This window comes from Salvelinus namaycush, chromosome 5, assembly GCF_016432855.1.
Source record: "Salvelinus namaycush isolate Seneca chromosome 5, SaNama_1.0, whole genome shotgun sequence".
In the NCBI taxonomy this organism is placed as follows: Eukaryota; Metazoa; Chordata; class Actinopteri; order Salmoniformes; family Salmonidae; genus Salvelinus; species Salvelinus namaycush.
In genome coordinates, this window is record NC_052311.1 from 61,841,292 (window position 1) to 61,865,772 (window position 24,481).

The following is a 24,481-nucleotide window of genomic DNA, read 5'->3' on the forward strand; positions in this document are numbered from 1 at the left end:
GGTGTATGTAAACTTCTGACTTCAGCTGTATATATATAAAACAACAAATGTGTCACTGTCCCAATACTTTTAGAGCTCACTATATGTCTGACCCCATTGTTGAGAGCTGTTCAATCAACAGACCAGTTATGACAATCAAACCTATCAGCAATACAAACACACTTTCCATATGGCGCAAGCTGGTAGAAGCCCTGAATGAGTCCTTTGTTTTATTCTGTTTCAAAGCCTAAAATCTCTCTCTCATATATATATATATATAATATCAATAATATATATAATAAATAATATATACATACATTATTATTATTTTTATTTATTTATTAAATCAGCCGATTAATCGGTATCGGCTTTTTTTGGTCCTCCAATAATCGGTATCGGCGTTGAAAAATCATAGTCGGTCGACCTCTAGAACTCACCTTTCAGCAGGACAATAACCTAAAACACAAGGCCAAATCTCCACCGGAGTTGCTTACCAAGAGGACAGTGAATGTTCCTGAGTGGCCGAGATAAAGTTCACTTAAATCTATGGTTGTCTAGCAGTGATCAACAACCAATTTGACAGAGTTGAGGTAAATGTTGCACAATCACAGGTGTGGAAAGCTCTTAGAGACTAACTCAGAAAGACAATTGTAATCGCTGCCAAAGGTGCTTCTACAAAGTATTGACTCAGGTGTGAATACTTATGTAAATGAGATATTCCTGTATTTCATTTTCAATACATTTCCAAAATGTTCTAAAAAATGTTTTCACTTTGTCACTATGGGGTATTGTGTGTAGATGGGTGAGAAAAAGAAATACATTTAATCAATGTTGAATTCAGGCCTTAACACAAAATGTGGAATAAGTCAAGGGGTATGAATACTTTCTGAAAGCACTGTAAGTGCTATATTAATTCCTAGCATCTAATTAGGCTTACATTGTACAGAAATTGTAAGTTTCAAAACAAAACACATCTACCTAATAAAACAATATATCAATATACCACTTTTTGAAATAATTTATTGCATTGTGCACAGTTTGGTTAAACAGCCTTAACATTTTTCATATTTTTTAGTCAATGTAATGACTTAGTAGATAACAAGTTATTGACACATTCTTATAATAACAGTTGCCTAATCATTTATAATAAATACCACTATCGTTCAAAAGTTTGGGGTCACTTAGAAATGTCCTTGTTTTTGAAAGAAAAGCAATTTGTTTGTCCATTAGAGTGTCTACTTTGAGATAAACGCCTCACAAGTCCTCAACTGGCAGCTTCATTAAAAAGTACCCGCAAAACACCAGTCTCAACGTCAACAGTGAAGAGGCGACCCCCGGGATGCTAGCCTTCTAGGCAGAGTTCCTCTGTCCAGTGTCTGTGTTCTTTTGCACATCCTTATCTTTTATTGACCAGTCTGAGATATGGCTTTTTCTTTGCAACTCTGCCTAGAAGGCCAGTATCCCGGAGTCACCTCTTCACTGTTGACGTTGAGACTGGTGTTTTGCAAGTACTATTTAATGAAGCTGCCAGTTGAGGACTTGTGAGGCATCTGTTTCTCAAACTAGACACTAATGTACTTGTCCTCTTTCTATTCTGGTTAGAGACAGTTTGCGCTGTTCTGTGAAGGGAGTAGCACACAGTGTTGTACGAGATCTTCAGTTTCTTGGCAATTTCTCGCATGGAATAGTGTGCATTTCTCAGAACAAGAGTAGACGGACGAGTTTCAGAAGAAAGTTTTGTTTCAGGCCATTTTGAGCTTGTAATTGAACCCACAAATGCTGATGCTCCAGATACTCAACTAGTCTAAAGAAGAACAGTTTTATTGCTTCTTTAATCAAAACAACAGTTTTCAGCTGTGCTAACATAATTGCAAAAGGGTTTTCTAATGATCAATTAGCCTTTTAAAATGAGAAACTTGGATTAGCTAACACAACATGCCATTGGAACACAGGAGTGATGGTTGCTGATAATGGGCCTCTGTACGCCTATGTAGACATTCCATGAAAAATCTGCTGTTTCCAGCTACAATAGTCATTTACAACATTAAATGTCTACACTGTATTTCTGATCAATTTGATGTTATTTTAATGGACAAAAAAAAGGTGTTTTTCTTTCAAAAACAAGGACATTTCTAAGTGACCCCAAACTTTTGAACGGTAGTGTAATTAATCAGTTACAACACAACTATTTATAGCACACAAAGATACTACTATTTATCACACACACCAAGACTACACTATCAGTTAAAGTAGGTTATAGATTCAGTACATAGGCTGTATAAAGAGTATTTGTTTCTTGTATGTACAGTCGTGGCCAAAAGTTGAGAATGACACAAATATTAATTTCCACAAAGTTTGCTGCTTCAGTGTCTTTAGATATTTTTGTCAGATGTTACTATGGAATACTGAAGTATAATTACAAGCATTTCATAAGTGTCAAAGGCTTTTATTGACAATTACATGAAGTTGATGCAAAGAGTCAATATTTGCAGTGTTGACCCTTCTTTTTCAAGACCTCTGCAATCCGCCCTTGCATGCTGTCAATTAACTTCTGGGCCACATCCTGACTGATGGCAGCCCTTTCTTGCATAATCAATGCTTGGAGTTTCTCAGAATTTGTGGGTTTTTGTTTGTCCACTCGCCTCTTGAGGATTGACCACAAGTTCTCAATGGGATTAAGGTCTGGGGAGTTTCCTGGCCATGGACCCAAAATATCGATGTTTTGTTCCCCGAGCCACTTAGTTATCCCTTTTGCCTTATGGCAAGGTGCTCCATCATGCTGGAAAAAAGGAATTTTGTGTCACCAAACTGTTCCTGGATGGTTGGGAGAAGTTGCTCTCGGAGGATGTGTTGGTACCATTCTTTATTCATGGCTGTGTTCTTAGGCAAAATTGTGAGTGAGCCCACTCCCTTGGCTGAGAAGCAACCTCACACATGAATGGTCTCAGGATGCTTTACTGTTGGCATGACACAGGACTGATGGTAGCACTCACCCTGTCTTCTCCGGACAAGCTTTTTTCCGGATGACCCAAACAATCCGAAAGGGGATTCATCAGAGAAAATGACTTTACCCCAGTCCTCAGCAGTCCAATCCCTGTACCTTTTGCAGAATATCAGTCTGTCCCTGATGTTTCTCCTGGAGAGAAGTGGCTTCTTTGCTGCCCTTCTTGACACCAGGCCATCCTTCAAAAGTCTTCGCCTCACTGTGCGTGCAGATGCACTCACACCTGCCTGCTGCCATTCCTGAGCAAGCTCTGTACTGGTGGTGCCCCGATTCCGCAGCTGAATCAACTTTAGGAGACGGTCCTGGCGCTTGCTGGACTTTCTTGGGCACCCTGAAGCCTTCTTCACAACAATTGAACCGCTCTCCTTGAAGTTAAATGGATAAATGGTTGATTTAGGTGCAATCTTACTGGCAGCAATATCCTTGCTTGTGAAGCCCTTTTTGTGCAAAGCAATGATGACGGCACGTGTTTCCTTGCAGGTAACCATGGTTGACAGAGGAAGAACAATGATTCCAAGCACCACCCTCCTTTTGAAGCTTCCAGTCTGTTATTCGAACTCAATCAGCATGACAGAGTGATCTCCAGACTTGTCCTCGTCAACACTCACACCTGTGTTAACGAGAGAATCACTGACATGATGTCAGCTGGTCCTTTTGTGGCAGGGCTAAAATGCAGTGGAAATGTTTTGGGGGGATTCAGTTCATTTGCATGGCAAAGAGGGACTTTGCAATTAATTGCAATTCATCTGATCACTCCTCATAACATTCTGGAGTATATGCAAATTGCCATCATACAAACTGAGGCAGCAGACTTTGTGAAAATTAATATTTGTGTCATTCTCAAAACTTTTGGCCACGACTGTACTGCAGAGACCCAATCTGCTCACCTTCATAAGAAAACAAATGTCATCATACATTTAGTAAAATAGTGTCATTATTTTAGATATAGTACAAAACAGAGATAATTCACTCAAAATAGTAACTGACATGATAGACGTCTACCTTACATTTAAGTCACTTTATTGCGCTATAATCAAATTTTGACGTTTTGATGAATTGGTGAATCATCTACACCTACAGCCACTGTAAGTGGGAAATTAGATTAATTTGTACTTTGTTGTGAACTATCCCTTTAATGTCCAGAAAACAAATCTGAAAATGCATGCCAACTAAAAACTCTACCCAACATCTAGCTGTATCTAGTAGAGGTCGACCGATTAATCGGAATGGCCGATTTCAAGTTTTCATAACAAATCGGAAATCGGTATTTTTGGGCGCCGTTTTTTTTTTTTTTACACCTTTATTTCATCTTTATTTAACTAGGCAAGTCAGTTAAGAACACGTTCTTATTTTCAATGACGGCCTAGGAATGTTCTGCCTCGACAGATTTTTAACCTTGTCAGCTCGGGGGATCCAATCTTGCAACCTTACAGTTAACTAGTCCAATGCTCTAACACTGATTACATTGCACTCCATGAGGAGCCTGCCTGTGCCGCGAATGCAGTAAGCTAAGGTAAATTGCTAGCTAGCATTAAACTTATCTTATAAAAAACAATTAATCAATGACTGTCATTGCTCCAATATGTACTTAACCATAAACATCAATGCCTTTCTTAAAATCAATACACAAGTATATATTTTTAAACCTGCATATTTAGCTAAAAGAAATCCAGGTTAGCAGGCAATATTAACCAGGTGAAATTGTGTCATTTCTCTTGCGTTCATTGCACGCAGAGTCAGGGTATATGCAACAGTTTGGGCCGCCTGGCTCTTTGCGAACTAATTTGCCAGAATTTTACGTAATTATGACAACATTGAAGGTTGTGCAATGTAACAGGAATATTTAGACTCATGGATGCCACCCGTTAGATAAAATACGGAACAGAATAAACGTTTTGTTTTCGAGGTGATAGTTTCCGGATTAGTCAAAGGTATATGGTTTAGAGAGAAATAGTCGACGCGTTATAATTCCTGTAATAACTTGCGGCTGAATTTGAAAGGGGTTCCTTCGTTATTTTACCGTTCATGTCTTCCATAGAGAATGTCTTGATCTACTTCAAATAAGGTCTGTGTTTCGTGCAGGCTTAAACCGCCTCGACGTTTTGATACCCGTGTAAATCTCACTAGGATAAGGTAACGTTTGTCAACATATTTTCATAAATCCACTCTACAAAAACATTTATCTTCGCTTATATTCAGCCAATATTGATCAGAGTTACCTTGTCCTATGGATATCTACACACTTATAAAATTGTCACGGTGGTGTAAGCCTACACGAAACACAGACCTTATTTTAAGTGAAACTAAAAATATCCTATGGAATAAATGAAGGAACCGCTTTTCAGATTTTGCTAGAAGGTGTCATGGGAATTATGACTCACACTTTGGTCGTCAATTCTTACCATGCCCATTATTAAAATAGGATTTCCTGCATATAGAAATTACAGTTTTTGTTTTCAACATTCACCACAGGTAACTTAAACTCTATTTTTATTCAAACAGTTGAGAGTATTTGTCTCCTAAGCAGACTCTTCAGTATCATTGTCACTTCAGAGCTTTGTGTGTATTTATGTATTATATTAAGTTAAAATAAAAGTGTTCATTGAGTATTGTTGCAGTTGTCATTATTACAAAAATGTGTGTGTGTGTGTGTGTGTGATATATATATACAACTTTTTTATTTAAAAAAAATTAAATTGGCCGATTAATCGGTATCGGCTTTTTTTGTCCTCCAATAATCGGTATCGGCGTTGAAAAATCATAATCGGTCGACCTCTAGTATCTAGTGGAGTGTCAATGTCTGGAGCTCTTACACCTTCGAATTGACGCTTCCTACATCATCTTGTTTGTCCGCTGTAATAGTCAGCCAAATGCCCCACCTCCACCCACCTCAGTGTTCTAGTGAAATATGGCTGCCCCCCCAGGTAAGGGCTACAAATTGGGAGTAGTGGAAAGGGTGAGTTACCCCCATAAAGCAATGAATTTGAGAAAGGCGCAACACAACCAGGCAAATCATTATCATCAATCAGCGACACTGAGCCAGATGAACAGAGAGGTGGTGGGTGCGAGCGAATGTCCGGAGGCAGCGGGGGCAGGAGTACGGTCTCTCACCAGTGTGGGTCCTCATGTGAGTTTTAAGGTGGCCGACCAAGCGGAAGCTCTTGTCACACTCCTGGCAGGGAAAGGGCCGTGAGCCATTGTGGATCCTCATGTGTTTTCCCAGATCCCCTGAAGAGGTATAGCAGCCGTGGCAGACAGAACATTCATACGGCTTCTCTCCAGTGTGGGTGCGTATGTGTTTTGTGAGATCTCCAGATTGAGCAAAGCTCTTGCTGCACTCAGAACAGACGTATGGTCTCTCACCTGTGTGAGTGCGTTGGTGGTTCTTCAGGTGTTCCAGTCGAATGAACTGCTTGCTGCACACTGTGCAGTGGTAAGGCCTCTCGCCGGTGTGTGAGCGCATGTGTGTCTTCAACGCCCCAATGTCTATCACCTTCAGGCCGCACTCCCCACACTGGTGGCCTTTCTCATTGTTGTGGATCTTTAGGTGAAGCCTCAGGTTTCTCTTGATAGAGAAGTCTTTACCACACTCTGTGCAGTGAAAGGGTTTCTCCCCTGTGTGAGAGCGTAGGTGAATGGTCAGACTAGACTTGTATCCAAACTGCCGGTCACAGTGGGAGCAGGAGTACTGCTTTTTGCCAGAATGAGTGGTCATGTGACTCCTGAGACCCTTCATACGGGCAAAATCCTTCCCGCATTCCTGGCATTTGAATGCCTTGACTCCAGAGTGTATCAGCAGGTGTTTGCGTAAACTGCCGCTCTCAGCAAATCTTTTGCCACACTCCTTGCAGGCATAAGGCTTCTCGCCGGTGTGAATTCGCATGTGAATGTTCAGGCTCTGAGGACTACAGAGGATCTTGCCACACTCTGAGCAATGGAAGCCGACTTCAAGACAGACCACAGGCTTAATGTCCTGAGGTTCTGTGCCCTCTGGTTCGTGACACAGGTGAGGTCCCAGTCCCCAACAATTCTTGAAGCTCTTCCCACAATCGGCACAACTGAGGTGTCCATTGGTGCTGACAACAGCCATTTTGTGTGAAAGCTCACAGTGGTTTTGCAGACTGCCCAGGTATCTGAATCTGCGGGCACACTGTGGGCAGGTGTAGAGTTTCACCGAAACCCTGTGGGGACGAGCAGGTTTCCGGGGAGTGGCTGAAGGGTGGATCTGGCGGGTGTGGATGCTAAGCAGCCGTGGGGTTTGGAACATGAGGCTACAGTGGAGGCAGCTGTGTGTTGGGACCGTCTCTGTTCCACTGCTCTTTGAAAAACTGTTTCTCAACATGGCCAGATACTCCTTCTGGTGGTTCCACTTGATGTGCTTCTCCAGGAAGGAATGGTTGGTGAAGGAGATGGTGCAGTATGAGCAAGGAAAGAACTGAGGAGAAGAGACTGAGGGAGAGTGGTGGAAGTAGGGGTAGAAAAAGACAAAGGGAGAATAATAGATGAGTTGTTATTCTTGACTTGACGCTTTTTATTGTTATTATTGCTATTGACTGATGTACTGCATAGTTGAGGGAGCATTTCACTGCACCTTTTACCTGCTGTAAACTGTGTATGTGACGAATAAAATTTGATTTGATTTACAGAAGAGGGACATAAACTAAAATAACAAACATTTCAAAAGTAAACGAGAGTAGTCCTATATTTTCATGATGAATCTTAAATTCAATATCAAATAACCATTTAGCCTAGTTAGTCAATATCAAATAACCATTTAGCCTAGTCAGTCAATATCATATAACCATTTAGCCTAGTCAGTCAATATCAAATATTCAAGCAAATTTTAAGATGACACTGATTTTAAGGGTGGGTGTGTATGCGTACCTTTGTTGCTGTCAGTATCCCTCCCGTCTTCGGGGTCCTCATCTGTGTTTTCTTCACCCACATTCTCCTCCTTCATGAAACACACTTGAGTTTCTCTCTTAACCACCACCTTGTGTATTTCAGAATCAGAATCATACTCCGCTTTTATCTCTACTGTTCCTTGGCTAATGTAAACGGAATCTGTTTCAGTCTTGGTTATGACGGCTCCAGAATCCTTGTGGAGTGCTCTAGAATCCAAGCAATGACTCTGTACTTCAAAGTCTGCTGGTTCCTCTTTAATTTGGATGGAGTTGGAAGTAACCCCTTTAGTGTTGGGAGAGGGAGCTTGGCTAATGTCTGGTTCTTCTCTTTTGCAGTTAACATCATCTGACTGTGTTTCACACTCTGTTTTGATGGGGTCTCGATGGTGTTTAGACCTCTTGATTTTGTGTTGCTTTTTCACAGATTTGTTCTTCATCTTGTTAACAAGAGTGTCTCTGGTTAGGTCAACACCTTCACATTACATTCTGTGGCAAAAAGACAAGGTTTGATTGAACATCACCCTATTATGATCCCTGATAGAGAGCTATCAGGGATCATAATAACCCATCCAACATGTAAAAAGTAAGAAACCCCCATTCTGCATTAGTTATGCTGAAGTCTGGTTTAGTAACACTCAATAGCCTACTACTTCATAGCCCTTCATTACACAGCATTATCATTATTACCTAATGAGTAACTTTTGGTTACAACCTACCTAGCTAGATTGTTACGTCGTCGTTGGTAACCTATATTAGCTTGCATAGTTGTAGCAAGATAGCTAAACGTGTCTGTTAGCTAACGTACCCTTGCTACTTTGTATGATTGTCACCCACCAAATGTAGCTATCTTGATTATGAAGAGAACCACGAGACGAAAAAGTTGTTTCTCTCGTATAAATAAATAAAAAAGCAAGCTAGCAAAGTTTTGAAAATAGCTTACCTAGCTACCTTATTTCTGATTGTTGTCACCGGAAACAGAGATGGAATAGAAAGCAAGACATCCCACTCCCTAAATGTTCTGGTTCATATACAGTCAATGAACTAAGCAGACCAGACCAAACTGCTAATGCATTGGCGAGCCACCACGTTAAGCAGACCGGAACTTACCATTTTATTTTAATGATCAACGGCCTGAGCGGGACCTCTTCATTTATCCACCATCTTTAACCGGAAAGACGCTGCATTTCCTGGCTTGTTAGTCATGAAACCTGACCAATCAGGCAAAGATCCCTGGATCATGTGCAAAGATTTAGCGCCTGTTGACTAATTGCCTGATGTGGATTCTTAAAGGAACATTCATTCTCGCCAAAAAGTATCTGCCATAGAGAATGATAGAGACCTCTAGTGGCCAAAAGGCAGAATTAGCATGGGCAGCACAATTAAGGGATTCCACCATTTTAATGTAGCCAACTGGGTGGGACTTACAACTTCATTGGATGATCCCTTCTGGAGACCCTGTTGCAGTCATGTCCAACCAGGCCATCAGGAGGGGTCAGCCAATTGTGAAGAAGAAAATTGACTACCTGAAAATGGAGATTGCCTCAGTGCCGCTGCCCATGCTGTCACAGACACTAATCAAAGATAGAACAATGAGCCAGATATTTTACCGGATGTATGCACGTGAAGCATTCGGTTGATGTTTCCACTCACTACCAGATATGGTGAAGAGATGAAGCCCAGAGGCCAGCAGAAGGAGAAAATGGAGCAAGGTGATTTTGTCCAACATTCTGCAAATGTTCTAATCGATGAAACATTTGATCTCCATACAATTCTCGGTTTCCAAAACTAGACTCTAACAGAGTGGACTGCATTTTGTAGACTTTACCCTTTGCCAAAGTTTTACAAAAATGGCATTGTTTGGAAGGAGTGCAAGGGCGAATTGAGTTATTACACACGCACACGTCACAGAGTAGGTGTTCCCTAATGGAAATACGCAAATAAATGCTAGAACGTGCTAATAGGATCTCACTAGCTCGTGGAAACTACAAGCTCTGGTCTATCTTGGGTTAGTTATCAAAAAATCTTTGCTATAAATGGCACAGATACAAAGATGAGTCTTCTATCTCTATGTTATCAGCAGAGAAAGGGAAAAGTTAAAAGTACACTACATGAACAAAAGTATGTGGACATCTGCTCGTCAAACGTCTCATTCCAAAATCATGGGCATTAATACGGAGTTGGTCCCCCCTTTGCTGCTAAAACAGCCTCCACTCTTCTGGAAAGGCATTCCACTAGATGTTGGAACATTGCTGCTGGGACTTGCTTCCATTCAGCCACAAGAACATTAGTGAGGTCGGGCACTGATGTTGGGCAATTAGGCTCGCAGTTGGCGTTTCAATTCATCCCAAAGGTGTTCGATGGGGTTGAGGTCAGGGATCTGTGCAGGCAAGTCAAGTTCTTCCACACCAATCTTGACAAATAATTTCTGTTTGGACCTCTCTTTGTGCACGGGGGCATTGCCATGCTAAAGAAGGAAAGGGCCTTCCCCAAACTGTTGCCACGAAGTTGGAAGCGCACAATCATCTAGAATGTCATTGTATGCAGTAGCGTTAAGCTTTCCCTTCACTGGAACTAAAGGGCCTAGCACGAACCATGAAAAACAGCCCTAGACCATTATTCCTCCTCCACCAAACTTTACAGTTGGCACTATGCATTCGGGCAGGTAGCGTTCTCCTTGCATCCACCAAAACCAGATTCTTCGATCGGACTGCCAGATGGTGAAGAATGATTCATCACTCCAGTGAACGCATATCCACAGCTTCAGAGTCCAATGTCGGTGGGCTTTACACCACTCCAGGCGACGCTTGGCATTGCACATGGTGATCTTAGGCTTGTGTGTGGCTGCTCGGCCATGGAAACCCATTTTACGAAGCTCCCAACAAAGTTATTGTGCTGAGGCTGCTTCCAGAGGCAGTTTGGAACTCGGTAGTGAGTGTTGCAACCGAGGATAGGCAATTTTTTTACACACTATGTGCTTCAGCACTCGGCAGTCCCGTTCTGTGAGCTTGTGTGACCTTCCACTTTGCGGCTGAGCCATTATTGTGAAGTGGAAACGTCTAGGAGCAACAACAGCACTTAGTTGACCGGGGCAACTCTAGCAGGACAGAAATTTGACGAACTGACTTGTTGGAAAAGTGGCATCCTATGACAGTGCCACGTTGAAAGTCACAGAGCTCTTCAGTACGGGTCATTGTACTGCCAATGTTTGTCTATGGAGATTACATGGCTGTGTGCTCAATTTTTATACACCTGGCAGTAACGCGTGAAACTGAAATAGTCAAATCCACTAATTTGAAAGTGTGTCCACATACTTTTGGTATCAGTTTTGTAGCAGTTGCGCCCTTCTCATTTTCTAGCTTTATCAAAGCAGTACTTACTGTAAAACTGTTGTCAAAGATTAAATGTGTCCATTGGATTAGCAAGATGATGGTTATTGAAGCCAATGTCTAAACTACAGCGGAGGCTGGTGAGAGGAGCTATTGGAGGACGGGCTCATTGTAATGGCTGGAATGGAGAAAATAGCATAGGAACCCTACTCTAATTGGTAGAGACAATCACTGTCAAGATGTGGGAATGACAATGTAGCCGACATGCTTGGCCCAATCATCTTCAATAGAATGAATGTGTATGATTATTAGCAAGTGAGACATGGCGCAATATCAAAACCAGTGCAGGCCATTGATGGCATATGAATTGACACAAATCAGTTATGACAGGATGTTCTACAGCTGTTGAAGTGATCACTGTATAATTCATTTTAAAGTAATGTCTAATGTGCAAATACCAAACAAACATGTCCTCTTTCACATACTTAATTCACAGCAATCATTGTCACTTTTGTCATCCCCAGCCAGTAAGTCGGGCATATACAACCATCATCTGTTATAAGTGCCTTAAATTTTCCTGGACTCCAGGAAGAGTAGCTAATGGGGATCCATAATAACTACAAAATACAACACAAAATCAAGAACCATGCTCAACTTAACAGTTCAAATAAGTCTTTGGGTGCAGGGTCCAAAAGGCATATAAACTGGAAAAGGAAAACCGGCATTCACCAAAATAGTCAAAGTTTTAATGGTCTTTAGCAGCAGCAGCAGAGGTCAAACAAACTGACATCTTTCGATGACACATAGCTTTAGTCAACGCAGACTGCAGTGGATGAGAAGGGTTGAGGTCTCCAGAGGAAGAATGAGAGGTTGTGGACATGTGCACATGCTTACAAACAAGAGCTACAAGCTGCTTTTAAGACATCACTGGCATCATGGGACCTTACACTCCCTTGCAGTAGTTCAGGGAGTTTCCACCATCCAGTCTCAATCACTGTTGGAAACACACCAATTCAAAACACAGTTGGGACGGAAAAAAATACTATTTACGTAAATATACAATCTATTACACATATAGATGCAATAAAAAACCTTAGCACAATGTTTTATTAATATGTTACCTTGAATATAAAGTCCATTCTTCTCATAGTCTGGTTGGCAAACTGGTCAATGACCCTCTCATACCAGTGAGGATTCTTCTGTAGTGATTTAAGAATTCTCCTTTCTATAGATAGGATTGCCAGGTTCCTGAGTCGCTCTTGTCCCATGGTGTTCCTTGTGTAGCTTTTCAGCCTCTTCAGACGAGAGAATCTGCTCTCCACGCCCGCTGACGTTGCCCCTATAGTTGCAACTAGGCACATGAGCCGGTACACCTCAGGCATCACTTCATTCAATCCACACCCCTTGAAATGCAAGATTCTGTCACAGTTTTCGACTGTTTCCTTGAAGCTCCTCACCACAGTAGAACACTTGCAGCTCATTTTTCAGTTTTTCCATGTTGAAAAAACACCCATAGCTCTGGGACAGGCTTTCCATTGCATTTGCAGGGAATTCACTCCGGAATGACTCAAATTTCTCATCATCTAACAACTCCATGTATCTCCTGCTGTCCAGGCTTTGGAACCTCTGTGCTATTTGTGTCTTGATGTTGTCATGGATTGAATCGTACAGTGATTTGTACGTCTGCGTTACATCCTGAGTGCTCTGCCTTCGCTTCCTTCTGTGCATCAACTCTGGATCATCTGACATGTTCGAAGCCTTCTGATATATAGCACTAAATTCTTCTTCAGATTTGTGCTCCTCTATCTTGAGTATAAGATTCTCAATCCTCCTCTTAGAAAATTCTACATCCATGGCATTCTGTTGCACACTGTCAAAAAACACATCTGTGCAAGCAAATATATATTCAAAAGTGAGAAGTAAAAAAATAAAATGAAAATCTTCCAGCTGTGTCTTGAACACATTTGCATCGAAAATCGTGTCATCATCCATGTTAGGATGCTCTGTGATACTTGTGAATGTGTCCAATAGATGCTCAAAGTTTTTTGCCACTGTGTTAACGACTCTAGACGTGAAATTCCAATGTGTTGGTACGTTTTTTGGCAAACTTACACAAGTGGCCTTTTCTAGCAGCATTCTATTGGTGGACTTACAAAAAAAAGTTGCGAAGCCACCCAGTGTGGCAAAGAAAACCTTGGTCTTGGGCATGGACTTCACGCTCTGGCTTAATACGGAGTTGAGGGGATGTGCATAGCAATGCACAAAGGTGGCGCTCGGAGCTACAGCTCTTACTTTTGCTTGCAGACCATTTAAATCAGAAGCCATTACAGCAGCGCCATCATATGTTTGAGCGACTAGTTTCTCCACAAAGTTTAACTCTGACATCTCCGAATTCACTAGATCAAACACAGACTGTGCATCTCGCCCAGCTGACACATCAAAGTAGCCCAAGAAACGCTCCTGGACACACCCCCGATCATCCACATACCTGACAATGACAGACAACTGCGAATGGTCTGTAGTTTCATCCATTTGCCATGAGAAAAATGGAGCAGCGTCAACTTCGCTTTTAATCTCACTTTTAATTGATGATGCAATAGCAGTTATCAAGTCGTTCTGAATTGTTCTTGACATTCCAGTGAACACAGTTGAAGATTCCATATGCTGAGCAAGTAAAGCATCATACCGTGCGATTACCTCTGCCAATTCCCTGTAGTTGCCTTTGTTAGCGGAACTTTCCGTCTCATCGTGCCCCCTAAAAGCCAACTCTTGCAAGCCTAAGTATGCAATGCTGTCAATGAGGCGTTTGAGAACATCCCTGTTTCTTCGGACCTTCTCATTGTGTTGCGCAGCTTGAATACGCAGGCCTTCATTGAGTGAATGATTGGCATGATGACTCGGGTGTCCCAAAAGCTTGAGTTTCGCGTAGGAGTTGAGATGCTCCCGGCATTCGTCATGCCGTTTAGCTGAACGGTCAATGTTCTTCAGGTCACTGAACCCCCCTTTAGCCCAAGGCTCAAACGTTCCAAAGAGCAGACAAGGCCAGCAATACAAGCGGCTTGATGAAAGACTACCTGTTAGCCATTGATACTTTTTATACCAGTTGGTATTGAACGCCCTCCTCACTTTGTCATCCTTCCTTATGTACTTGATTTCAGGCAGAGGTCGACCCTCAGTTTTAATTCGCACCCTTTCTGTGGACTCCAAAGAATGAAACGGGGTCTTCAACAAAAAATCCACAATGTTGTCGGAATTCGCGACCTGGCAGGTGTGGACAAGTAGCTGCTGTGGTGTGTGGAACATGCAACTGCAGTGGGGGCAGCTGTGTGAGGGGGTGTACACTAGAGTTTCTGTCTTAACCACTCTGATTTCTGAATCATGCTCAGTCTTAATTTCTACCGTTCCTTGGCTAATGTGAACAGAATCTGTTTCAGTCTTGGTTTTGATGGTTCCAGAATCCTGGTGGAGTGCTCTAGAATCCAAGTGATAATTTGATCTGATTCCATTATGTTCCTCACTTGTTTCATGCACTTCAAAGTCTGTTTCCTCCTCTTTGATTTGGATGATGTTGAAAGTAAACCCATTACTGCTGAGAGAGTGGGCTTGGCCAATGTCTGAATCTTCTCTACTGGAGTCAACATCAGCTGACTGTGTTTCACAATCTGTTTTGATGGGGTCTCGATGACTTCTAGTCATCTTGGTTTTATTGCGTTACTTTTTCCCAGGTTTGATCTTAATCTTGTCGATTGGTTATTGTCTACATCTTCCTCTTCATTTGCATTCTGTGGAAAAAAAGACTTGATTTGAATGAACATCACCCTTGCAGAAACACCAGGTCAGGAATCATCATGACAATCATCTTATCCAACACTACAAAGGAAAAACAAACAGGCTGGTACATACTAAGGAGAGCATTTCGTTACAACATGCATTTTTACATAGCTTATCAATGGGTGAATAAATAGCTAGCAAGACAATAGCCCAATATTGGACAAAAGGAGCCTAACGTTACTCCGTAGTCCAAGAACCTTACATCTTGTTTATAGGGCGAATTAGCTCTGCAAGCCAAAACAGCCAAATACTCCAAAACGTGAATCAATTCTCAATTGCGGTATGGTTCTAGAAACTTAAATCCTTCTACTTTCATCTCACATCAAAATAATTTCACAAATGCAAAATACACACTTACTGTAAGCTAATTAGCACAGGTAGTTGACTGTCTTCCGTAAACAAGAGCTGTAACATGGAAATATGGCCGTGTGGGGAACCTTAACACTATAAAAAGGTATATCATTTTAACCTCTGTTTTTTTTGAAAATTATTTCTCGCCAAGATGAAAGATCCTTATGCTTCCAAAACCGTACTACAAGTGATGCGTGTCAAATGTTCAGGCCGAGCATCAGTGCTCTTAAAAAAACTGCCCCCTAGAGAAGACACCATAGTCCAATTACTCGTTATGTGTAATGCAGAGCCATATACAGTGCATTCATAAAAGTATTCACACCCCTTTACCTTTTCCACATTTTGTTGTTACAGCCTAAATTTTAAATTGAGATTTTGTGTCACTGATCTACACACAATACCCCATAATGTCTAAGTGGAATTTGTTTTGTAGATATTATTAATAAAAAATTAAAAGCTGAAATGTCTTGAGTCAATAAGTATTCAGCCCCTTTGTTATTGCAAGCCTAAATACGTTTAGGAGTAAAAATATGGTTAACAAATCACATAATAAGTTGCATGGACTCATTCCGTGTTCAATAATAGTAGTTAACATGATTTTTTAATAATTACTCCATCTTTGTACCCCACACATACAGTTATTTGTTAAGGTCCCTCAATTGAGTAATGAATTTCAAGCACAGATTCAACCACAAAGACCAGCAAGCTTTTCCAATGCCTCACTAAGAAGGGCACCGATTTGGTAGACGTGTACAAATAATAAAAGCAGATGCTGAATATCCCTTTGAGCATGGTGAAGTTATTAATTAGGCTTTGGAAGGTGTATCAATACACCCAGTCGATACAAAGATACCGGCGTTCTTCCAAACTCAGTTGCCAGAGAGGAAGGAAGCTGCTCAGGGATTTCACCATGAGGCCAATGACTTTAAAACAGCTACTGAGTTTAATGGATGGATCAACAACATTGTAGTTACTCCACAATACTAACCTAAATGACAGAGTGAAAAGAATGAAGCCTGTACAGAATAAAAATATTCCAAAACATGCACCCTGTTCGCAACAAGGCACTTAAGTAATACTGCAAAAAATGTGACAAAGAAATATACTTTTTGTCCTGAATAGAAAGCATTTTGGACAAATCCAACACAACACATCACATGAGTACCACTCTTCATATTTTCAAGCATGGTGGTGGCTGCATCATGTTATGGGTATGCCTGTCATCGGCAAGGACTAGGGATTTTTGGGGGGGATAATAAGAAAACGGAATACAGCTATAAGCACAGGTAAAATCCTAGAGGAGAACCTGGTTCAGACGGCTTTCTAACAGACATTAGGAGACCAATGTATCTTTCAGCAGGACAATAACCTAAAACACAATGCCTAATCTACACTGGAGTTGCTTACCAAGACGACATTGAATGTTCAGGAGTGGCCTAATTAAGTTTTGAAAATCTATGGCAAGATTTGAAAATGTCTAGCATTGATAAATAATGAACCTTTATGAATAATGGGCAAATAATGTTCAATCCAGGTATGCAAAGCGCTCAGAGGCTTACCCAAAAAGACTCACAGCTGTAATCACCGCCAAAGGTGCTTCTACAAAGTACTGACTTAGGGAAGTGAATACTTATGTAAATGAGATATTTCTGCAGTAAAATTTAAATACATTTACAACAATTTCTAAAAACACATTTTCACTTTGTCATTATAAGGTATTGCGTGTATTGGTGGGTGAGGAAAATAAATATATTGAATCCATTTTCAATTCAGGCTGTAACGCAATAAATGTAAAATAAGTCAAGGGGTATGAATACTTTCTGAAGGCACTGTGTATACATATGGCTCAGGTGTAATGTAATGGAACTGAATTGAGAGTCATGGTCAAAAACTAGCAAGATTGATAGTACAGAGTAAAGCCAACAAAATACTAGGCTGTTGGGAAAAAACTATTCTGGCTTAGCCAAAACACTGGAGAAGTATGTTTACTTCGACATACCTTAATTGCACAACACTATCATCACAGTACGAGTCATAATACCCATGAAACATAACAGTCAAACAAGGAAATGGTTCCAATTGTTTTTCCCATAGGGATTTTAGAAACACTTAAAATATGGGGTTTGTTTCGTGTAGGCTTACCCTGGCGTGACGTTTTGATAACCGTGTGAATCTCTCTAGGACAAGGTGACTTTTCAATATATTCGCCTATATTTACCCCATCCAAAATGAAATTTGTAGTCTTGCATGTCTACTTTGATGCTAATTAGCATTTTTGGATCTGAGTAAATAGAGCTGAATATATTGATAAAAGTAACCTTGTCCAAGAGAGATGTACATGGTTATCAAAAAGTCATGCCAGGGTAAGCCTACAAGAAACACAGCCCTTATTTTAAGTGTTTCTAAAATTCCCATATTTTATGGTGGAAAACCGATTTCAACCATTTCCCCGTTTGACCGCTTGGTTCTATGGGTGTTAGGACACCTTCACTGTTTCTCTCTACTACAACGGTCACATGGACATACCTCTATCAGAGGCAGTACAGAACCTCGGTGTTATTTTCTCAAATCAAAAGGTTTAACATACAGCAGAGTGGAGCATTTGATAGCAGAATACATTTTTACGTCATCATTGGGAGGTTAGTTAAATTAGCTAGGTTGCATACCTTTCTGGGTCAGAAATTGACTCTCTTCGCCTGGCTAACGTTAGCAAACAATATTAGCTAGATAGTAGATAATGTCAGCTACCTTACTCCTTTTGACGACTAGATATCTCTCACCAAATACTGATTGTAAAGATACTAACCATGAGAGGAACACTTTTCTGTTTCTCTTTCAAATACTCACAAATAGAAAATAAAGTTGAGCTACACCGGAAGAATTATGCGTTTCCTTACAGAGGAAGAGGCGAAGCGAGAGGCTTTACTCTCGTTAAAATCTGTCCGCGAGATAATTGTTTTGTTGTATGGAGGTCTATGAGAGTGTCGAATTACGTTAGGCTTTTTTTTTATCAAATAGAAGTTTCGTAATGTTTAGGTTGTTACAAATGTACGGATATAAGTGGATGCACGTTGCATTACGGCAACTAGGAGAAAAACGACTTAACAAGGAACACAAACCAGCTGCGCGCGTGCGCCATCGTGCATAAATGTATTTTGCCCCCCCCCACACAAAACGCGATCACGACACGCAGGTTAAAATATCAAAACAAACTCTGAACCAATTACATTAATTTGGGGACAGGTCGAAAAGCATTAAACATGTATGGCAATTTAGCTAGCTAGCTTGTACTTGCTAGCTAACGTTAATTTGTCCTATTTAGCTAGCTTGCTGTTGCTAGCTAATTTGTCCTGGGATATAAACATTGAGTTGTTATTTTACCTGAAATGCACAAGGACCTCTACTCCGACAATTAATCCACACATAAAACGGCCAATCGAATCGTTTAGTCATCTCTCCTCCTTCCAGGCTTTTTCATCTTTGAATTTATATGGTGATCCATCTAAACTTTCATTGTATTACCACGACTACCGGCAACAAAGTTCTTATTTCAGTCACCCACGTGGGTATAACAAAGAAATGGGAATGACTTCTATTTTAGCCCTTGGCGTCACAGACGCTCGTTGGCGCGCCCGAGCAGTGTGAGTGCAATAATTGAAAGACATGGATTTCTAAATTTATTTTGCGACGCTCGCGCACGCGACGTGTTCTGTCTGGTCAGCATGTAAAGTACTGCCTGTTGTGCCCAAGTATATCTGCCCTCTCATTGGCTAGAATGGTCCCGCCTGTCTTCCAAAATTGAGGGAGAACATGTATTTCCATTGTTAGAGCGGTCACTTGACTATCTTGTCATCATAATAGACAAGCATTTCCATTCCTGCATTAATAATTCACGGTACCTGACCAATCAAGCAATGACCCCTGGATTATGTGCAATAATTCTTAAATAAATATTAATTCTCGCCAAAAGTATCAGTTTTGTATCAGCAATTTTTGTAGCTATGCCAGTTCTGACTCCGAGTGGCGCAGCGGTCTAAGGCACTGCATCTCAGTGCAAGAGGCATCACTATAGTACCTGGTTCGAATCCAGGCTGTATCACATCCGGCTGTGATTGGGAGTCCTATAGGGCAGAGAACAATTGGCCCAGCGTCATCCGGGTTTGGCCGGAGTAGGCCGTCATTGTAAATAAGAAATTGTTCTTAACTGACTTCCCTATTAAATAAAGGTTACAATCAAGAACGAATTGTTGTCTTTGTATTAGCAAGAAGATAGTTATTGAATGGATTAAGCACCTGTTGTAAAGAGGATAGAGCATACCCTTTTATTTACTGTCCTGATTCTCCATAGGAAGACAGGTTGACTCCCACACTGACAATGTTGCCCTAGGTCTGGGATTTCAAAGACAAATAGCCTAAATTATTGAATCAATCCTCTTCAATAGCTTGCGTATTGTAATATGAAATGTACAACATGGTATAATATCAAAACGAGCCAGTGCAGGCCAATGATGGTTTACCAATAGAATACTGGGAGATTGAAATGTATGTGATATGGCTCTCTTATTTCAGCTCAAAGAAAAAACATACACAAAATACATCAGAACCAGACAACAGGCGTGCCATCTTTCACAGACTATAGAGGCCTTTATTGACATTACCATTTATTGGCATTACCACAACAGAGTAGGGCACAAAACCATATTCTGTACATCACTGTTCCCTTAATAAATAACTACAACAAGAGTAAAAGAGTTGACTGTATATAAATAATCTAATCATTCAGCAACATCTAGGCAGGTGACCAGAGAGGTGGTGGGCGCGAGCAAAAGTACGATGGCAGCGGGGGCAGGAGTACGGTCTCTCACCAGTGTGGGTCCTCATGTGAGTTTTAAGGTGGCCGACCATGCGGAAGCTTTTGTCACACTCCTGGCAGTGATATGGCCGTGAACCATTGTGGATCCTCATATGTTTGCCCAGATCCCCTGAAGAGGTATAGCAGCCGTGGCAGACAGAACATTCATACGGCTTCTCTCCAGTGTGGGTGCGTATGTGTTTTGTGAGATCTCCAGACTGAGTGAAGCTTTTGCCGCACTCAGTACAGGTGTATGGTTTCTCACCTGTGTGAGTGCGCTGGTGGTTCTTCAGGTGTGCGTGTCGGAAAAATGTCTTGTCACACACTGTGCAATGGAAAGGCCTCTCCCCAGTGTGTGTGCGCTGGTGGGTTTTCAACGCAGCAATGTTTATGAACTTCAGCCCACAAACCCCACAATGGTAGTTCCTTTCATTGCTGTGGATCTTCAGATGCAACTTAAGATAACCTTTATCTGCAAAATCTTTACCACACACAGTACATTTGAAAGGTCTCTCCCCTGAGTGTGTGCGCAGGTGAAGCTTCAAAGAATCACTGTATGCAAACCGCCTGTCACATTTGGGGCAGGATAAAGGCTTCTCGCCAGAGTGAACGGTCATGTGAACTCGGAGGTGCCACATCCGGGCAAAATCCTTTCCGCAGTCCTGGCATTTGAATGGCTTGACACCCGAGTGTATCATCATGTGTTTGCAATGACTGCTGGCTTCTGAGAAGCTCTTGCCACACTCCTTACAGACGTAAGGCTTCTCGCCGGTGTGTGTGCGCATGTGAATGCGCAGATTCTGAGGACTAGAGCAGCTTTTGCCACACTCTGAGCATGGCATGCCAATGTTCAGACAGACAGGGCCATTCTCAGGCTTAGTGTCCTCAGGCTTGTGACACTGGTGAGGCCCCAGTCCCCAGCAATTCTTGAAACTCTTTCCACAGTCAGCGCAACTGAGGTACCCATCTGTGAAAGCGACAGCCATTTTATGCCAAACCTTGCAGTGAGTATGCAGTCTGGCTATGTACTGGAAGCTGCGGGCACAATAGGGGCAGGGGTGGAGTTTTCTCAGAGAGGGAGAGGGGTGGGCCTGACGGGTGTGGACGTGTAGCTGCCGTGGGGTATGAAACATGCAGCTACAGTGGGGACAGCTGTGTGTGGGGGCATACACGGTTTTACTCGTTGAGACATGGCCTTTGAACAAAGCCAGGTACTGCTTCTGGTGTTTAGTCTTCATGTGGTTCTCCAGGAAGTAACAGTCAGTGAAGGAGATGGTGCAGTGTGGACAAGGAAAGAACTGAGGAGAAGAGACTGAGGGAGAGGGAGGGACAGAGCAGTGGAAAGAAGGTAGAAAGAGGGAGAAGAGATAGATGGGACAGAACATAGTTGTGTTTTCCTACATTTCCTCATTCAACAAAACGCTTGAGTGAAATATCTCTGCTAAATATTAATTTCAAAGTTTGCTAAATTAATGTTCAAGTGATGTTCAAGTAATCCCATCATCCATTTCAAATGCAGTGTTGAGGGTGGACTGGATGTATGAACTATGCCTTACCTCCATCGGGCACAGCTGGGTTTTCCTCCTTCACCAAACACACTTTAGTGTCTCGCAGAAGAGTCTTAACCACCACCTTATGGATTAGAAAGATGAAGAAACAGTATGCATGAACCAAAAGTCTAAATACTATTGTCTAGTTACTAACTGTCACATGTTGGGAAAGACCACTAACTCTTCTTACATTAGACAATCTTGTTAGCATCACCATAGGACTCCTTGATATCTGGCTACACCCGGTCATAGGACTGGATGTATTTTGATGTTTGATGTGCTTCTTCTGGAAGGAAGGAACAGAACGGTTTTGTTCCTCTCCCATTCCCTGCTGTTCAAAGTCTGTTGGTTCCTCTTTGATTTGGATGGAGCTGATACAAACCCCTTTAGTAATGTAGGGTGATTGGCTAATGTCTGGTTCTTCTCTATTGCAATAAGCATCATCTGACTGTGTTCCACACTCTGTTTTGATGGGGTCTCGATGGTGTTTAGTCCGCTTGGTTTTGTTGTGTTGCTTTTTCCCAGGTTTGTTCTTCATCTTGTTGACTGGAGTGCTTCTTCATTTGAATTCTGTGGGGAAAAGATCAGGTTTTATTGAGCATCACCCTTAGAGAGCTATACCAAGCAGTGATCATATTAATAAACCATGCAACACTATAAGTCACAGGAAGGCCAAAAAGATCATCAAGGACAACAACCACCCGAGCCACTGCATGTTCACCCCGCTATCATCCAGAATGCAAGGTCAGTACAGGTGCATCTAAGCTGGGACTGAGACAGAAGCTGTTTTTCAATCTCAAGGCCATCAGACTGTTAAACAGCAATCACTAGCACAGAGAGGCTGCCATATACAGACTTGAAATCATTGGTCACTTTAATAAATGGAACACTAGTCACTTTAATAATGCTACTTTAACAATGTTTACATATCTTGCATTACTCATCTCATGTGTATATACTGTATTCTATACCATCTATTGCATCTTAGCTTATGCCGCTCTGACATTGCTCATCCATATATTTATACATTCTTATTTAATTAATTTACTTAAATGTGTGTGTATTAGGTTTTTGTTGTGGAATTGTTTGATATTTATTACTTGTTAGACATTGCTGCACTGTCAGAACTAGAAGAACAAGCATTTCGCTACACTCGCAATAACATCTGCTAACCATGTGTATGTGACCAATACAATTTGATTTGAACAATCGGGTAATTTGTAAAACCACAAGTCTGTATGAACAATCAACGTAAATGCATAAGTTTTTAACAGTCAACCTACCAGTAATAATAGGCCTATAGACGGGTTGGTTGTTTAGCAACAAAACCGACGCCTGTACAACTAAGGCAAAACAGATGGGGTTGTCTTAAATTGCTGACAACATGTAAACTATATTTCGTCTCCAATGTTTATTGAAAACATAAATACATTTGCACAATGAGAACTTGTCTCTCAAATACATCGTTACATTTCTTGGTTAGCTAGCTAGCGAATTTGAGCCATAATAGCATAGATGACGTGGCAACAATAAAAACACCCCAAAACACGACATGGTATCAAGAACAAGATAAAACGATATGAAACGAGCCATTAACGATTCCCCACACGGCAGCTTCTTGTCATTGTTGTTAGCTATTTGGCTATCCAGAATCACAACACATGGAGTTATGCCACATTGAAGCATGCGCATCCTTTTCGTGACGTTGTCAGCTAACCCTCAATATGACATTAGCATTCATGTTGCTACCAACCCCCTCCCTCAGACATAGCATAGCTCGTTATAGGATTATATTACAGGCAGCAAACTCTACTTACTGTTGCAGACAACTAGCTACTGCTTTGAGCTGCTAGTAGCCTAGTCTTTGTAAACGAGAACAACACAACGAAGGCCAATTACTTTGTATCTTGTAAATGCTCAACGACAGAATGGCACACAGCTTCGCTTTCCTTTGTTGACGCCTTAAAACGCTGCACTTCCTGGTCTATGTCCGCAACGTTCCACCACATAAAGAACAAGGTCGTCACTAGTTACCACAGCCACAAAGTCATAAACCCCGCCTCTTTTTCTTTTTCTTACATTATACCTAATTTAGCAGACACTCCTATACAGTAGTGAATGCATACATTTTTGTACTGTTCCCCCGTGGGAATCGAATGCACAACTCTGACGTTACAAGCACAATGCTCTACCAACTGTGCCACACGGAACCTATTCTACAATTTCTAAAAAAAAAAACTAAAAAAAACGTGGTTTTAAACCGTAACCACAGTGCTAACCTTATTTCTGAACAAATTTTGACTTTGTGGATTTGGTAACTAGTGGAAACCATAGAACAAGGAACCAGATGTTTTACCGGATGTGTAAATCTGAAGCCTCCGGTTAGAATTTCCACTTCACACCAAATATGGTGTGAAGAAGCCCAGGGGTCTAGCCTGACCACTGAGAAAAAAAGAATGAGCCTGATGACTTGCACAAAATTCTTCCGCTGCTCTGTCGTTCGCTATGTACTTTAGTCTGAGACTCCCATAATTTAAGTCGTTTGTGGTGAAGAGGGGCACGAGCATCAAAGTCAACAACATATTTTCAAACCACCGCTTTACCCAGGGAGAAAGACTGCCCCCTCTCATTGAAGCATAGACAGCGTTAATAGATAGCAATAGCGCTGACGTCATCCACCTATT

General features: G+C 41.4%; 2 protein-coding genes across 2 annotated transcripts in view; both read right to left on the reverse strand.

Moving 5' to 3' along the window:
* LOC120047233 (zinc finger protein 2 homolog) overlaps positions 1 to 23,789 on the reverse strand; it is a 102,515-nt gene extending 78,726 nt beyond the window's left edge. Inside the window, exons 1-5 of the mRNA XM_038992763.1 lie at positions 23,615 to 23,789; positions 21,988 to 22,367; positions 21,804 to 21,879; positions 6,347 to 7,432; positions 6,132 to 6,211 (exon numbers count right to left, since the gene is read on the reverse strand). Coding sequence (XP_038848691.1) covers positions 6,132 to 6,211; positions 6,347 to 7,432; positions 21,804 to 21,879; positions 21,988 to 22,335 — 1,590 coding nt within the window. The 5' untranslated portion in view covers positions 22,336 to 22,367; positions 23,615 to 23,789. The remainder of the gene's footprint in view (positions 1 to 6,131; positions 6,212 to 6,346; positions 7,433 to 21,803; positions 21,880 to 21,987; positions 22,368 to 23,614) is intronic.
* Positions 11,938 to 18,481, reverse strand: LOC120048656 (zinc finger MYM-type protein 1-like). Its single transcript, XM_038994765.1, has 3 exons — positions 18,202 to 18,481; positions 12,335 to 14,995; positions 11,938 to 12,207 (listed from the first exon to the last, which is right to left on the reverse strand). Exon 2 carries the CDS (start codon positions 14,907 to 14,909, stop codon positions 12,636 to 12,638), a length of 2,274 nt encoding a protein of 757 aa, XP_038850693.1. The 5' UTR covers positions 14,910 to 14,995; positions 18,202 to 18,481; the 3' UTR covers positions 11,938 to 12,207; positions 12,335 to 12,635.
* Positions 23,790 to 24,481: the final 692 nt, after the last annotated feature.